Genomic DNA, 17,065 nt, shown 5'->3' on the forward strand with positions numbered 1-17,065 from the left:
TATACACCTATAATTAGAAGTAGGTGATCTTTGAGATCCCTTCCAACCTAAGCCATCCCACGACTCTATAAAGAATTGCAGGTTGTTCCAGCATTACACTGCTAGGCAGGGAGAAATAAAACAGCAGTTCTGAGTAGAGGCAACTGACAAGTTTTTAAGACCATCCATTAGAAAGATATTCAATAATAAGCATAAAATACTAATGTACACTGAAATAAAAAGCTTTATAAAATCTCCAACTGAGCCAAACATTAAATAAACCTATTTTAGCTATACTGTATTCTTAATCTATTACTAGAGAAAGCCAAGCAAACCCTTTTCCTTGCCCTAGAGGTAATGTTAGCACTCAATAGAAAAGCAATAGAAAGTCTCGGTGTTTCTAGAAAACAGGAAAATTAGTTACAAGACCTAAGAAAATAATAAACCACTTCATTTTCTAAATGGGATTCTTGGACCTTGGGTTCTTCTTGGAACTTTTTCTAGTGTTGTAAATAGGTTAAGTGATTTTTTAATATATATATGGAATAAGTTTTTTACAGTGAGGCACTGCATAGACAGCCCAGAGGTAATGCAGACAACCAAGGACAGGCTGAGGGGCTCTGAGCACTGATGGAGCTGTGGGTGTCCGTGCTCAGTGCAATGCAGTTGGACCAGATGGCCTCGAGGGTCCCTTCCAACTCAAAACATTCTACAACCCTAGGATCTTAAGAATAGCTTGATTTGTATTGAGAAAATTTATCCTTCCTATTTGTGAAGTTAAAAAGGTTTGTACTATGTGTAGTGCATGAAGGAGCATCACTGCTCCTTCCTGGTTGGTGGAGTTACACACCACAACCCAAAACTCTTGACTTTGCACTCAACATCTTGCTTGCACTTGAAAGCTCATCTTTGCAGCTATCCTTGTTGGAAGCACTGTGGTTTACACTCACAGAACTGAGGTTGGAAAAGACCTTCAAGACCCCAAGTCCAACCTCAACCCACCCCACCTCCCTTCAGGGCTCATAGAGAGCAATAAGGTCTGCTCTGAAGCTGCTATTCTGCAGGCTGACCATCTCCATTCCCTCAGCTGCTGCTCAGAAGGCACTATTAAAAAGCACTGGCTTAACAAGAAAGGCTCAGCAGGGATCTTCCTTGTCTGCTTGTGAAGGAACCTCCCCGCTGTGTGCAACAGGACTTCGCTGCTGTGGTACCACAGCTGCTCTTGTACATCCACATCATTAATATTTCTCCTTGATGGGCTTGTGCAATGGATGTGCAATCAAAATAATCAAAGAAATGCAAAGTATCCCTATATTCAATCTCCTACAACTACATTAGCTTAATGACTCCCACCTGCTGTTAGAAACCAGCCCATTCCTCGGTCTGTTTTACCACATAGTAAATAAATAACACACTCTTACCACAGAGGACAGAAAACCACCTCTCTATTAAAACAACGATTAAAGAAAAAATAAAAACCACACACAAAAGAACATCACCATGAATAGGGAAAGAGAACCTGCTCTCCTCCACAGCTCATTGTCTGGGGATGAGGGCGGATGCTGGAGGCCGCGATGAAGAGGACGGCTCCGGCAGATGGGACGAGCCGAGGCGCTCTGTGATAAACATGGGGGAGGAAAGAGGGGCGACGGGGGGCGATGGGGGTCGGCCCCGCTCCGGAGGGGGGTCCCGCAGCGGGGGGCACTGCCCGCTGGCCTCCCCCCAACGTCACTTCCGAGGCTGGAGACAAAATGGCGTCCGGACGGTGCCGGAGCTGAGGCCGTTCCGCTCCTTTCTGAGCCGGGGCCGCGGGTGGTGGAAGACGAAGAGGAGGTTGTTGGTGGCTTCGGAGGTGAGAGGGAGGCGGCCCCGAGGGCGCTGCTGTGCCGGAGGGCGGGACGGGCCGTGGGGGCGGTGGGTAGAGCCGGGGGTGCGGCGGGGAGGGGGCCTGGGTTGTGTGGGGCCGGGCGGGGTACGCGGGTGTCGGTGCTGCGGCCCGCGCTGTTCGGTGTCGTAGTTAATGATGTGGGTGAGTGCACCCTGTGTAAGTTGGCAGGTGACAGAGAGTTGGGGGAAAGCGGTACTTTGCTGGGAGGTGGGATGGTCCGGCTGAGGGACCCGGGCAGGATGAGCGATAGGATGAGATTCAGCGCCAACAAGTGCCGCTTCAGTCAATGCAACCCCATGCTTTGCTATAGGGCTGTACTGAAAGGATTGGTCGGCAGCAAGTTGAACAGGAGCCAGCAGTGTGCCCAGATGGCCCAAAGGCCATCAGCATCCTGCCTTGTGCAGCCAGCAGGAGGTGATCATCCCTCTGAGCTCAGTGCTGTGTGCTATGTTGGGTCCTTCACTACAATACAAGCATGGAGACCCCGGAGTGTGTGCAGAGAAGTGAGCGATGCTGATGGGTCAATCTGGAGAAGAGATGGCTCAGAGAACTCATCACTCTGTACAGGGACCTGAAGGGTGGTTATGGTGAGGTAGGCTCAGCCTTTGCTCCTGCATGACTACTGATAGACAAGAGGTGGTGGCCTCAAGTTGCACCAGGAGAGGTTCAGGTTGGATATTAGGGAAAACTGATCCAAAGGAGTGGTAGGGCACTGGAATGGGCTGCTCAGGAGTGTGTTTGGGTCGCTGAAGATGTAGTACTTTGACATGGTTTAGTGTGCAAACTAAACTGGATGCACTGGAACATGTTGCCCAAGGAGGCTGTGGATGCCCCATCCCTGCAGGCATTCAAGGCCAGGCTGGATGTGGCTCTGGGCAGCCTGGGCTGCTGGTTGGTGACCCTGCACACAGCAGGGGGTTGGAACCAGATGATCATTGTGGTCCTTTTCAGCCCATGCCATTCTGTAATTCCATCATAGAATGTTCTCTTGGTAGCAGTGCCAGGGCCTTGCTGCCCTCTGAGTAATTTCCCTCTGACATTAACCTAAATCTCCCCTTTGTTAGTTTGAAGCCATCCTTGTTGTCCCATCTCTATGTATCTGTCTTCAGACACATAGTTCAACTCAGTGTTGTCCTCCAGGGTTGGCTGGGTCAGAAGTGCTTCAGCTCATCCACCCTATGGCTCAGAACATAAGAAAGAGGCCAAGTTTGGTTCTAGTGGAACCCTGGTTATGTGGAATAAAGGGCAAACAATCACTTTGAGGTTATAAAAATGCTAATAAATAAAAAGGAGCTCTAAATACTGTCCTGCATTGGATGCCAGTCTCTTAAAGCAAGTTCAGATAGATGTAGAGGTTACATTTGTAATAATGTTTTTGCCTGTCCCCAGTCTACAGCCACTGTTCATGCCATACCTGCAGGTGAGAGTCTCAACTGGGGGAGAGGATGGCAATGTAGGCTATGCCTTGCAGCAACGGTGCCTCATCATGAGCCATTTGCTTACGTTTGCAGATTGGAGTCTGCTACTTTTATAGGTTATTTTGTCTTTGTCAGAGATTTACAAACAGCCCGAGGTCACAAGCTGGTGCGTGTTGAGTCTCCGCACTGGGATACCTCGTTCTTTATATTTCCAACTGAGTCTTCGATCTTTATAGTTAATAACTCCTCATCTCAAAGAATTGATTATGCTTCGTGCTATCCCCTTTTGATTTACTGTTCCATCGTTGTTAGAGTTCTGTAATTCAGACCAATCTTTTACTCCTGCAAATCATTCTATTTCCTGTACTAATACTTGCTGTAGTGTATTGCCCTCACAAAATCACCCTAGTTCACTCATTCTCCACACATGACCATCTTTCTTTCCATAAGAACACAGCAGTTTTGCAGCATTTTCTATACCACAGTATAGAAAAAATACTCTGTGGTTCTGTGAATGCTGTTGTGGGGTTGAAGTGCAACAAGGTAAGCACCCAGATGTTTAAAAACAATCATGATCTTTCATCTGCTATAATTAAAAGCTAAAGCAAAGGGAAAGAGCATTTCCATCACCCTGCAGTTTCCCAGCCTGGAGCCCTGGATGGGAGAAGAGGCTCTTGAAGCTTTTAGGGTTTGTTCCAGCTTTGTAATTGATGTGTTTTTACCTGGACAGCAACGTAATGCAGTCCTATTTTCAGCTTCAAAATCAGGACCGATGCTCTCACACCTGTTTCTTTTTCATTCCTCTGAATTGGAAGCGATATTCCTCTTCAAAGTGAAAGAATCACCTCCTAGAGATGATAATTGTGGTTTAGAAAAGCAGAAGGTGAATGGGTCAGCACAGCTGCTGGGAGCACTTACTAAGCCAGTACTTCCAGTATGAAAAAACCCAACCAATCCATAACACAAAGTAACTAATTTTATACAAAATAAGCAGCATTCATTCCAAGGAAGACTTTCCAACAAGTCCTTCATAATGAATTTTTCAGAGATTAAGATGCAATAAATCTGACTTTTCTGACTTGTTTCTCTGTTGCTTCAGTACCTTGTGAGTGTGCTGGGCAATGTTGTACTCATAGGATACACAGTGGGTGGTGGTTTGAAATATACATGCCCTGATTTTCTGGAAGTTAATTGAAATTTCCTATTGGTCGGTGTTGTGTTGGGGTCACACATCCACGTTTTAGTGGAGATGGAGGTTAAAAATGTAACTTTATGTTACTGATGCTTTGTTTTCTGTTCTTAGGTCATTTTATGCAGGTAGAACTTAAGTTAGTGAGCACCCACATGGTATATTTAGGCTGAAGTCGATCTTCTTTTCTTCTTTTTCTGGTACAGTTACAGTCAGCCTTTCTATACAGTTTTCTTCAATGTTAACAAGGAAAGAAAATAGGGAAATGTTTTCAGATAGTTTTTAAGTTGCAGAGCTTGCATCATTTACCAGAGCTGCAGGAATACAATTTTAAGGTGAAACGGGTGCTTTAAATTAAATGGGTACTTTTATTAGTAGTTATTGCAGCTTTTCATTTACTGCAGCTTTATTTCTCATCTTATGCTTTTTGGTGAACTGATTCCTCTGGCAACTTGTAGCTTAAAGTACAGGGCACAGTCTGTTGGGGAGAACTTTAAATACATCGTTCTGCTGAGGTTGGTCACTTCTTATGAAGGCTCAGGGAAAGGTTTGGATACATACAGTTCTATGGAAGTTGAATAATAATATACATAGAATCACAGAATGGCCTGGGTTGGAAATGACCACAGTGCTCATCCAGTTCCAACCCCCTGCTATGTGCAGGGTTATCAACCAGCAGCCCAGAGCCGCATCCAGCCTGGCCTTGAATGCCTGCAGGGATGGGGCATCCACAGCCTCCTTGGGCAACATGTTCCAGTGCGTCACCACCCTCTGCATGAAAAACTTCCTAGCCCAACATAGAAAAAGCAAACATTTCTTCCCCAGTATCAGGCTTTATTCACACTAGGAAATACCATCCAGAATACTTCATTTACAAATTGCCATGAAGCAGGCATCACTCAAGTGAGCACGGAATGAAGGAGCTCTGCATTTTCCTCTGTTACTGCGCCATCTCAGTGCGGAAATGTACCCGACTCCAGCTTTGCTTTGCCTTAAATCAGCACCTCCATGTATGCGGGCAGTTCCAGCAGGTGGCAGGCAGCCTGCTGACCGCCTTTCAGAAACCATTTGTCCCAAACAGAAGCAGAAATCACTTTTGTCAGGAGGGAAAACGAGTTGAGCTGTCAAGGCTGTGGGGTGAAAATGGCATGTGGGAGATGTGTTGGAAACAACTGTTGGGAGAGCATGGAGACAAAGGGACGTTATTGCCATGGCTGGATTTGACATCCCAGGAGTGGCTGGAAATAGTAACGGGTTTTAAATTCAATGCTTGGTATGAAAACTAACAGGAAAATTGTTTAATGATTGTTATGTGGAAAAAAAATAGTTGGGGGAAGAAATAACAGCACTTAAATGAAATGATTGGTGGGTAAGTACTGGTCAGCCTCCAAAAAGTGACAACACCATATGACACTGGGATGTGTCCTTCCCATTTGTGTTTCCAATGTCACTTGCTGTGTTATTTTCTCCATGTATTAAAAAAATAAAAGGCTAAATATACAGAACTTTTAGATATGACATTATTCTGAGCTATAACTGACCAATAACTTGGAACAGATCTTGTGTAGAGCAGTGTGATGCATTGTGAACAGCCCCTTAGGAAGAGCAGCTACAGCTCTGTGTGCTTTCAGGTCAGTGTGAATTGGTAGGTAGGACTTACTGTTGTCTGTTTTCCTTTGTAGGGCTCATGTAATCAGGGGAGTTCCTCTGTCCTGTGTGTCTGCTCAGAACACAACCGGAGTTCAAAATGAATCAGGTGAGTTTCCGTGGAAGACTTTAGCAAAATAAATAGAACAGCTCAATGTTAATACGAAAAGTCAGAAGAAATGATTCCATTTCTTACCTTTTAAACCACTGCACCATTTGAAACATTCAGTGAACAGCATCTGCCATAGAAATTGGTTGATTGGGAAGATTCGCACTTCTCTAGAACCAAAGTATTTACTTTGGATCAAGTGAAAAGGTTGGGAAGGGGCATTTATTTTGGTCTGTCCAAGCAGAAAAAAATACAAATAGTGTGTTTGCTATAGAAGAAGTAAATATTGCCTTAAGTTATTCTTATAAGTGCTTCTCTGTTTGGATTGTCTTACCAAGTCCCCTTGGCATGGGAGTGTGACCATGGGGTAACACCCTGAAAGAATGCTATTCAATTTGCTAAAAAGATGCCTATGAACAGAAGCTTCTTGTTTTGTTGGCCAGGAACAACCATGGTACACAGCAATGCAAAATGCTTTGTATACTTTTTCTCATTGCTGTTCCTAATGAACTACTCTTGTGCTTTTAAACCCTTAATTGGTTGTTATTGGCACAGAGTACAATTAGCACTCTGCTGAAGTATACTCCACCACTGAAGCTATAGGGGTGTAAATGCAATTACTTAAATGTGGAATTATATGGTAGGATGTTTCTGATTGCTCTGATTTTTAAGTGGGAGAAAAAAATATATTAATAAAACAAAAAGCAAAATAGGATCTCAGTCATAGGTCAGTCTTCTAATATACATTGTAGAGGGCACATTCTTGCGCATTATATATGTATATATATATGCTTTATATGTAATGCAATGAACATTTCTGTTTGCACCCTGTGAAGGATGAGTGGTCTTGTTTGGGGCAACAAAGATAACTATTGCTTCACCATTTCCTTCTTTTGAGACTTGAAGTTTTTTCCCCTGTAAGGTTAATTTGGAAGGTGCTGTGGCATAATGCCCACAGCTTATTGTTCTGTTCGAGCAATAGTCCTTCTGCTTCATTACTTGCTCCAAAAGATTTTGGTGGTAATCTGTGCTATCTGTAGCTGTTTCCTTCCCATTTGTGTTTCCTCACTCCACATTGGTGAATGCTTCTCCCTTTTTAGAACTGAATAAAATTTCTGCACTGTATAAAACAAAGTCTTTGTCCTTCATCCTGGGATTGGTAGCACCATTTACGCAGTGCTGTGATGTTTGTCACCTTACAATTCAATACAAAGATGACCCTTCCTCTGGGGAGAGTTACAACAGCATCAAGTCCTTCTTGGCATCTCTGCCTTTTGCCTTTAGTATCCAAAGTGTACGGAGCTCATAAGGCTTTTTATTGTTCAATTACCATTCATACTGAGTGTGTCCCTAGCATCAAACCTGTGGTGTTTTTTCTTGCAGTGCCCTTATTCACCATTTACAAGTTGTAGTGACAGATCTGTATAAGACATGTCTTTAATGCCAAACATGTTTCAAGTGCCAAAAAAAAACAAACAAGCAAGTGTGGGTTTTTGATCAGTAGCATTTATTGCATCCCAGCCTGCGTTAAGATAAAGCAGGGAGAAAGTTACATGGAACACTGAATAGGAAGTTATTGCAACATTAATGTAGACATAAGATAAATTACACCTGCACTTGCACTCAAGTGCTTTCTGAGTTTCTAAATTGATTAATTCAATTACTTCTAATACATCTTCAGTCTTCAAGCACGTGAAGTAAAACTGGGATGAGTTCAGTAGGGTTTTTTGATAGGAGACTCCTGCTTCTCCCTGCCCCGTGTTAGCTCTTGGTTTCTGTTTTCCTTTCACAACTCCCTTCTGTCTCCTGTGCTTTGCCTCTGTCTCTTTAATGGCAAGGGACACTGAAGGACAAAGGGGAATGGTTTTACACTGAGACAGGGGAGGTTTAGGTTGGATCCTAGGAGGAAGTTTTTCACCCAGAGGGTGGTGATGCACTACAACAGGTTGCCCAAGGAGGCTGTGGATGCCCCATCCCTGCAGGCATTCAAGGCCAGGCTGGATGTGGCTCTGGGCAGCCTGGGCTGCTGGTTGGTGACCCTGCACACAGCAGGGGGTTGGGACTGGATGAGCACTGTGGGCCTTTGCAACCTTTGAATTGCTGGCATGGGTCAAAAACACCATAGGATGTCTTCAGTTTAATGCGGTGTTGGCACTAGGACATGCGCTTGTATGTATCCTTACCAAGAGGTGAACTTCTCTTTATAGGAAAGAAAGGCAATTTGAATATGGTTGTTAAACGTTGGTGGAAAAGCGATTGAAATCATATTATTTCTTCCTATGGCAGGTAGGCGTTCCCTTGGGTTTTGATCTTAAAGGTGTTTGAAGAAGCTAAATTTAAATTGCAAATAAGATTAGAATGTGCTGATTTGACTGAATTAAATTGTTTATTTTACTGTAGAATTCTGTGATTCTATATGTAATTTGTTAGAAACTGCTGTGAAAGAGAAATGAGAGTGGTGTTCCCTTAATGAAGTGGTGGGGCTGGATAGTGGGAGGATATTTGGGCCTCTTTGTTTGGGATGCAGAGAAGAGCAAGTTTCTTTTCTGTCTGCTCAGATGTGGACTCTCATATCAGCTCAAGGCCAACAGATGTCTGACTCGACCTTCCTTTATCCCTGTTTTTTCTTTCTGGCCATTGGAAGAGCAAAATAAAAGGAAATAAAACATAGATCTGCTGCAAATAGACTTTCAGCTATTATAACTAAAGAGCAAGGATTTTTTTAACCTTGTCCCTCACTCCAGTGGATGGAAAGGGATTTCTGGCATTCTGTTCCTTCCACAGTTTCCAATTTCGGGGTCTTTCTCCCCTACAAATAGCTTTCTAGGATGTGCAGCTGTTAGGGCTTACCAAGGCAGCAATAGAATAACATTGCTAGGACTCCAGTTTTCTCATTTTTCTCGCTGTTGCAGAAAGCTGACAGAAGACCTTCTTGTAACTTAACTCAGCAAGTCATAAATATAGAGGAGAATACTTGCCATACTGAGCACTGCTGGAGCGTGGATATGAGGACAAAGAAGCTGGGGAAGCTTTATCCATTTTGTTTAAAAGAGTAAAAACTCGATTGTGGTGGGCTATAGAGAGATGCATCTAAAAACATGTTTCCATAACGTTTTGTAAGCGCTCAGTGGAAAATGCTGGGTGTTACAGATGAACACCCAACTCAATACGTGGGCACTGCTGTTACATCTCTGCTTTAAGGCTGTAAGTAAAAGCAAGAGTCATGTCTGGACAGTCCGAGTTTACTTGGACAGCTGTGGCACTGCCTGTTTTTTTGTTGTGATTTAACACCACCTGAAGTTTCTTCAGAACTTAAATATAACATCCTTCGTGTTAGAGGAGCTATTGCCATCGTCACCAGTATTTGTGGCTGCCCAGAGTGGTCACAGTTCAATGTCAGGGGGCTGGTACTTTTTTAGGGCTGTAGCATAAAGTTCAACATAGGCCTCTTTTGTGCCAAGCACCATTCTTTCATAGGCTCCTTATGAGAGGCTGTATGTGCCTGTGGCTTTTGTAATGCTGTTTGTTCAGTCAGGAGTAGGTATCTTGTTAACTAAAGAGCTGGTTGTCTTGTGACAGCTGTGAGTAACGCTTGTTATTATGTGTTATGTGAATAATAGCATGAATATAATTACAAGCAGCCTATTGACTCTTGTGGATCCCTTAAAGTGGACATGACGCTAATCACTTAACATCTATAAATCACTTATTAGCTTTATACAGCCTCTCCAGCTAAAAGGGTACCTTAAAACATTTTGTATTAATTACAGCCTGTTGGCTAAGGGTTCTGAACGGTTGGTTTAATTAAGAACAGAACACAGAAATAACTTTTATGACACTATTTACAACCTATCATTCTCTTCAAAGCAGAGCAGTAAGTTTGAGATGCAGATACTTTAAGGTTGATGTCTGGAGTGAAATGGCATGCAAAGTAGAACAGCAGGAGGAGAACAGTAACCCAACAGTAGCTCTGGGAAGTTCATTGCAAAGCAAGCTTCAGTGTCAGCCATGCTACCAGTATGGGTATGTATGTGTTACTGGACTCAGGGTGTGCAGGGAAGCTCATCTCTGTCCCCTGGCATCCAGGGTTGAGCAGCACAGTGTGTTTGTGCTTGTAGCGGAGAAGATGGTATATCCCAAATTCCCATTCTGGTATATATACTGGAGTAGTTTGTTTACTGCTGTGTCCTAGGCTCAACAGGTAAAAAATCACTTTTCCTTTATATACTATATACATTTTTCAGATATTTGAGTATCGTGTACTCCATGAATTCCTATTTGGTCTTTCTCCCATGAGAGATGTGCTCGAGGAAGGCAACATGAGAAGCTATTTTAGATTGTGTTTTGAGACTGTTTAGAACAAGAATACCCGAAAGGCATCACTTGAACAGAGGAAACAAAGAATCACTGACGTTTATGCAGTTTCTCTCAGTGTGGTGGGTAGCTGATATTCCTGCTTTGCCCTGTATTTCCAAAGCCATCCCTTTTGTATTTTTAGGCAAGTTATTCCTGTTTGTGAAGCTTTGCATCATTTTCTCCTTTATGCATCAAAGCATACATGGTTGTTCTGTTTGGGACTTTAATGTGCAAGTTTAGGTAATGATTGACAAAAGTAAAATGGACGGCTGCATGAGCAGCTCTGCTCTCTCACCATGAGTGCTCTGGATTTGGAGCTGCTCTTTCTTTTGTAATTTCAGCATGTCCTCATGCAAAACTGGGGCACTGGTTCTCTCACTGGGAGTACAGCAGCACAAACCTGGGCTGCTTGCAGGGAGACTGCAGTGTACCTTGCAGTGTATCTCGATTTTCACTTAAAAGAATGGGAAGATTAAAAAAAACACCACAAAAACATAGAAAACAATAATAAAAAAAGCTTTGAGCTGTACGTTAACTATAAATAAATGTTTTTAGAAGTCAACTACTTCTAATTTCCTACCTGTCTATTAGTGGACATGCTTTTAATAGCTAACCATGTTTTTCTTGCTGTTGGTCACAGATAACCAGTGCTTCTCAGGGGCAGAGTGTTACCTCAAGTCAAACCTTGAAATGAAAAGGATGGTTATTAAAACATAAATGTTTTTCAAGTCATCCTTTTCATTAGCACTGTCAGTTTCAATAAAGACAAGCCATGTGCTACAGATGTGAGGTGGATCCAGTCCAGCCCATGTGATTCTATTCACCTTTCCTGAAGGCTTTTTGCTGAGGCTTATAATGAAGAAATTGCTTTGCTGGCTCAAAATTGAATAAGACTTTCCAGACAGGTTACAAAGGAGCTGGTATGTTTTTGCACTTTGTGCTTTTTTGTTTTAATCTAAGAACAGTCTGAGAACAGAATAAATAATATTTACAAATACTTTGCGTAGTCAAAATAATTGTAGTGTAATGAAGAACTGGAAGTTTCATTGTGATAACAACTGGATGCTAAAATCAAGGCAGCGTTTCTGTCAACAACTGTGTGATGAAAAACTTCTTTGAGCACAGTCTAAGCATACAAAAGGCAGATAGATTTATCTGATGTGTTTGGTCTGAAATGTGGAGGAATGATAATTGGAAATGGCTCAAGTGGATGTTGTCTCAACGTAATGTAGCATGTAACAGTTCTATTACTTATATAATTGCTTGTTCAATGTAGTTTCTCATGGCATGACTAATCAGAAAAGATAGAGCAATTGAAAGTCGATCTGTATTTCTGTCTGTGGATGAGTTTTAGATCACCATATTAACAAGCATTTTCAATGATTGAGCATGAGCGCACATGAAAGCCATCTCCTGAAAGATCAACGTATGTAAATAGAATATTATGGATAGATGTTTTCCATTGTGTGAAACCACAGCGATTCCTCTTCTTTCATCTTTAGGAATAGTGAAATTGTGCTGCCAGGTAAGCTGTGTTCAGATAAGATAAATAAAATACCTTGAGCTCTGTGTTTCCCAAGTATCTAATGGGGGAATTTTGACTATGGTTGTAAGGGAAACCAAGGAAAATAAATGAGATGGCAAATGGCTTGTAAGAAATAAGGAAACCCTTCCAGTTAGATTTACTCACTGTTTGCAGTCACATCTATCAACTTCAGCAGTCGGCTACTTTTCTTACGAGTAAAAGTAGGAGATAAAACTCTCAGGAACAGCTCACATAGGTTTATCAGTTGTTACGTTATTCTTCTTTTTCTTTGCTAATGGTTGTGGCTCTTCTGGTTTCTGACTTGCAGAACACAACTGAGCCTCCTGCTGTAGTGGAGACCTTGGCTGATGTACCTGAGCACGTGCTTCGGGGGCTTCCTGAGGATGTCAGGCTCTTCCCATCTGCTGTTGACAAGACAAGGCTTGGTGAGTACAACGACTGTAAAAAGAGACTGAAGGCTTTTGAAATGGCTCATGTAAATTGCTTGCTGCAAATGTTGTGAATGTTTGGTGCCTTTGTGTGCTGGGCAATGAATGAAGAAGAAATGAATGTATGATGCATTTATCTGAAACTATTTATACTGGGAGGAGTGGTCTCCTACTGTTGCAGTTCCTCTAGCAGAGCAAGGTTATGTTCCTGAACGATCAAACCCTGGGTCAAAGATGGACCAGGATGCAAAGAGGTTGGGTTATGGAGGTGTTGGTATGTTCCTTTACTAGCTGCCTTAATTTAAAGCATTTTCACTTCTGTCAGTTTTGTGTTTTTGCTATCTTATTCTTATCTTCAGAATGCTGTGTCTCACTATCCCATCAATACAAAAAGTCTCTTACGTGACTCAGCGCAGACTTGAGAGCTGCTATATGGAACAAAGTATTGTTTGTGTGATCATGCAAAATGCTTATTTTTTAAGCAGAGTTTAACCCGGGAGGACTTTGGAAATCAGAGTTGCAGATTGGATATTTGATGTTAAAACTTGGCAGATGAAGGAATATCCTGGATGTGTTTACTGTTAGTAACAGGTTATAAACTCCTTGGAGCAAGGTTAATATTTTCTAGTATGAACCTGATCTGGCATGGTCTGAATGAGAGTGTTACGTTGGAATTGAGTGAGGTAGAAGGAAGGAAAGTGTTAGAAAACTTCTATTCCTTATGGCATTTTGAATTTATCACATGCAGTGATTGTAAGATGTATGAGATGTGAATAGAAGATCTTTCTTGAGCTCAGTTATGTTTGTTATAATTACTGGTATGTATCTTTTCAGGTGTTTGGGCAACAAAGTCAATTTTAAAAGGGAAGAAATTTGGGCCTTTTGTTGGCGACAAGAAAAAAAGATCTCAAGTTAAGAGCAATGTATACATGTGGGAGGTAAGAAAAACTGGCTAAGGAAAAAGGTGTCTGTCATTAGGTCAGTATTTTGTATTTACCTTTCTAGAGATTTTAGATGTAAGACAGTTGCTACTTACATATCTGTGGTTACCATTGCAAATCTATTTACAGATCCTTGGTTTGAGAAATGATTCTGAATTACAAAGCTTTAAACTACTGAAACTGTTTGAGTTTGCTGTATTAATTTTCTCCCTCCTTTCTTTAAGAGTCTACTACAAATAAAGCTTCACTTTGTTGGCTTGAACACTCAATAATATCCATTCTTCAGTTGTGTATTTTTAACCACTTATGAAATGAGGGAACCTGGAAGGATATGGAATGTCTTAAGGAAATCTCAGCATTCCTCCTCATCCAGCTCTTTGAAAAACAGCTTTGTTATGGGGATTGGTTTTGCTTTTGGAGCTTCCATAAAAGTTCTCAGCTGTTTCAGTATTTCTTGTGCTGCTTGTATTTGGGTTTACCTTAAAGCAAATACTGTCTGGACAGCTGAATAGTTTTTTTCAAGCTCCTCTGACAGTCATAAGACCTCAGATATTATGTAGATTTCATCTTAATCTGGAGTTAAATTCTATCTGCGGTGTCTTTAAATAAATCAGTTCCTAAAAACTCCCAAAGACAACGTCACACTTTCTGAAACAAAACTTTCTATACACAGCAAATGGCTTTAGCAGAATGCGTGGTCAAGGAGGAGGGATGGAGGAACTCTGGCATGGCAATTTCTGTTCAGAACATGCTAATGTACAGATCTTTAGGTTAGAGAGATTGGTAGGAGTTGTCCTTCTAGCCTCTGGCCTGCAAAAAGAGAGCTACATAAAACACTGGATAATCATGCAAAGCTTAATGATAAGCTACATCAGAGGAACTGAGCTAGAATAATTTCCCATAAATGCAAATTCATGTTCCGGAAAGTAATAAAGTGAAGTAGAATGTTTGTTTTATCAAACTAGTATTTAATCTGACCAATTCTACTGTATAAGGTATCTCAACTTTAGATCTGCTACACGAGCACTTAGTGAGATCAGATCAGTATGGTAAATTATTGACTTTGTGAGTGTTTTTCTTAATTTTCAGTATTCTCACTGGTTGTATCATAATGTCTTTGGAAAAACTGTGTTGAGAAATGATAGCAGCAAACAAACTGACAGAGTTATGTAGTTGGCAATGCAGGTAACGACAGGATCTCCTTGATTTCAAAGCAGTTGTGTGTTGCTTTAATACTGATTTGGGAACTACCAAAAAAAAAAAAAAGGCAGCTAAAATGAGACTGCAACAGTTGGCCCCATATGTTGATATCTGAAACCACTCCAGCATCGTAACAGTTAGAAAATATGATTGTGAAAGGATGGCATGTGATAGTAGTGCAGTGTCAGGACCTTCAACCAAGAGAAAACCTTTTCCACAGGAATCCAATTGATTTTAATGAAGTTAATCTGAACAAAATTTCATTTCTGAAGATCTGAGAGCTGCCCAATATTTCTAACCATACACAGTGTCTCAGTATGCCTGCGTTCTGAGACAAAATGTTTCTAACTAATGGAAAAATGATGGCTCTCGTTGCTGAACAGTGGAGTGTTCTTCAGTTTGGGAAAAAATAAGTGTATAACATCCATTGACAGCTTTCCTTGTAGGAGTCTAACTTGGATTTCCCACATTTCTTCTTATAATCCATAATGAAATGAAATAATGAAAAGGAAGCAGAGCGTTGACTGAAACAAGATTGAATATACAGTGTGTTTTCCCTTACCTTTCCAGATAAAGCAAAATGCTTCTAACTCCTTTGCCATTACTTTTCCTGGTTCCTCAGATAGCAAAAATAAAACTCAACCGTATTTATATACTGACACCAATCCTTACAATAGATATAAACTCTAGAGAATCACATCAGGCACGGCACACTGAAAACAAAGCGTGGAATGTGTTAACTAGTTTGGCTTTTGAGCCCAAAGCCTTCAGACAGAGGAGGGTTTGTTGACTGAAAGTTGTTCAGTGCTTTTTGCTTATACCAGTTTGTCTGAAAAGAATGCAAACAGCAGCAACACTGTCCTGTAAGACATGCTCTACTCGTGTTTTTTGCCTTATCTCAGTCCTTTGTTGATGGTTGCTGCTTTGTGTTGCTTTCTAATATATTTTCTTTTGGTGCATGTACGTTTCAACATAAACAGATTTCAGTTTGCTTGGGATTAATGCCATTTTCTCTTATAGGTGTATTACCCAAACCTGGGGTGGATGTGTGTTGATGCAACTGATCCAAAGAAAGGGAACTGGCTGCGCTATATAAACTGGGCACGGTCAGGAAAGGAGCAAAACCTGTTTCCTCTGGAGATCAACAGGACCATATACTACAAAAGTTTAAAGGTATCAATGTCTGGGAAGAATCAATTACTGCATTGATTAATATGTGATATTTCATTTCCCTCTACTCAAAGCTTAATGAAAGTTGATGCAGATGGGGTGAAAAACCTAGCAGACTTCCATAAAATGTATTTCTATTCCTGTAGATATTGAGATGCTTTGTATTGAGCAGAAATAAGTTATATTTCTGGTCTTTGCATCTTATAACAATCTTCTAACAAAGATTGATTTTTAACACCCATATATACATAGATTATGAGATGTATTTTCTTAACTCAATACCTCTCCAGTTTCGTTGCAGAAGAGGGGGTGGGGAAGGGTCCATTGCATTACTGGTACATTGCATCTCCTGAGCGATGACAATATTTCTCTAGCTGTAGAATATGATAACATTAGAATATTGTAACTCTAAATTATTATTCGAATATCTTATCCACTGAGGGTATGCTCTCAGGGTATATCTGTAACCAGCTTGCTGTGCTCTGGACGTTTTACCTTGGATTGCCTGATCTTCACCCATAGTCACACTAACTCATTTATCTAAGTGAGCTTTTGGAGTTACTCTGACACTTTAAATTTCTCTCTTGTTGAATCTTTCCAGCAAAGCTGTGATAAAGTCAGATCTTCACATTTCAGATCTGTTTTCTCAAAGACAGTACTGCACTTTGGAAAATAATTGCACTGCTAAATGAAGGCTGAGCAATGCTGACAGAATAATGAATATCTGGTATCCAATATCTGAAATACCCTTCATTGCTTAGAGTGTCTTCTTCAGCTTGAAAGCTGATGAATTTTATCCCAGTAAATCTTGCCAAGATTGTGCTGCCAGGCAGCTTTTACTGAAGACTTCTGGAGCATCCAATAAGGCTCCTTTTTTTTGGGTTCAAAATCCATCAGGGATTTTTTTGCAGTGTGATGAGACTCCTAGCTTCTCTGGGATGCAGTCTTGAGTTCAATGCTATTTATCTGCTCCTGCAGCAGCCACTTAAAGCTTTGTGCCCTACCTTTCCATGCATGCTGTGGGGTTGGTTTAGCTTCAGGTTGAAATCCTGGCCTAGCATCTGCAAACTGATATATGCTGGTTGGAAGGAGCCTTACAGTGTTACCTCCAGGCTGCCTCTGTTACCAGCACAGAAGCAATTGTGCTTTTGTTTTGGGTGCTGCTACAGAACCATTGGGCTGTTTCTACCCTGT

The 17,065-nt window shown here is 41.4% G+C and overlaps 3 protein-coding genes across 23 annotated transcripts in view; 1 reads left to right on the plus strand and 2 right to left on the minus strand.

The window, feature by feature from the left end:
• Positions 1 to 1,703, minus strand: part of DHRS3 (dehydrogenase/reductase 3) — a 145,788-nt gene extending 144,085 nt beyond the window's left edge. For 16 of the 18 annotated variants that reach the window (XM_085508946.1, XM_085508940.1, XM_085508954.1 and 13 more), the window contains exon 1: positions 1,479 to 1,703. The gene's annotated coding sequence lies outside the window, so the exon portion shown is untranslated. The remainder of the gene's footprint in view (positions 1 to 1,478) is intronic. The other 2 variants (XM_085508949.1, XM_085508948.1) reach the window with 1 other exon arrangement.
• Positions 1 to 1,703, minus strand: part of LRRC38 (leucine rich repeat containing 38) — a 45,064-nt gene extending 43,361 nt beyond the window's left edge. For both annotated transcript variants that reach the window (XM_085508959.1, XM_015882338.3), the window contains exon 1: positions 1,479 to 1,703. The gene's annotated coding sequence lies outside the window, so the exon portion shown is untranslated. The remainder of the gene's footprint in view (positions 1 to 1,478) is intronic.
• Positions 1,704 to 1,721: 18 nt separating this feature from the next.
• Positions 1,722 to 17,065, plus strand: part of PRDM2 (PR/SET domain 2) — a 51,691-nt gene continuing 36,347 nt past the window's right edge. For all 3 annotated transcript variants that reach the window (XR_014931805.1, XM_085508929.1, XM_015882332.3), the window contains exons 1-5: positions 1,722 to 1,831; positions 6,157 to 6,230; positions 12,440 to 12,557; positions 13,395 to 13,498; positions 15,722 to 15,874. Coding sequence is in view for 1 of the 3 variants with exons in the window: in XM_015882332.3 (XP_015737818.2) it covers positions 6,222 to 6,230; positions 12,440 to 12,557; positions 13,395 to 13,498; positions 15,722 to 15,874 (384 nt within the window). In the remaining 2 variants the exon portion in view is untranslated. The remainder of the gene's footprint in view (positions 1,832 to 6,156; positions 6,231 to 12,439; positions 12,558 to 13,394; positions 13,499 to 15,721; positions 15,875 to 17,065) is intronic.

Source organism: Coturnix japonica, chromosome 9, assembly GCF_054131305.1.
Source record: "Coturnix japonica strain WE chromosome 9, WE-NBRP24, whole genome shotgun sequence".
In the NCBI taxonomy this organism is placed as follows: domain Eukaryota; kingdom Metazoa; phylum Chordata; class Aves; order Galliformes; family Phasianidae; genus Coturnix; species Coturnix japonica.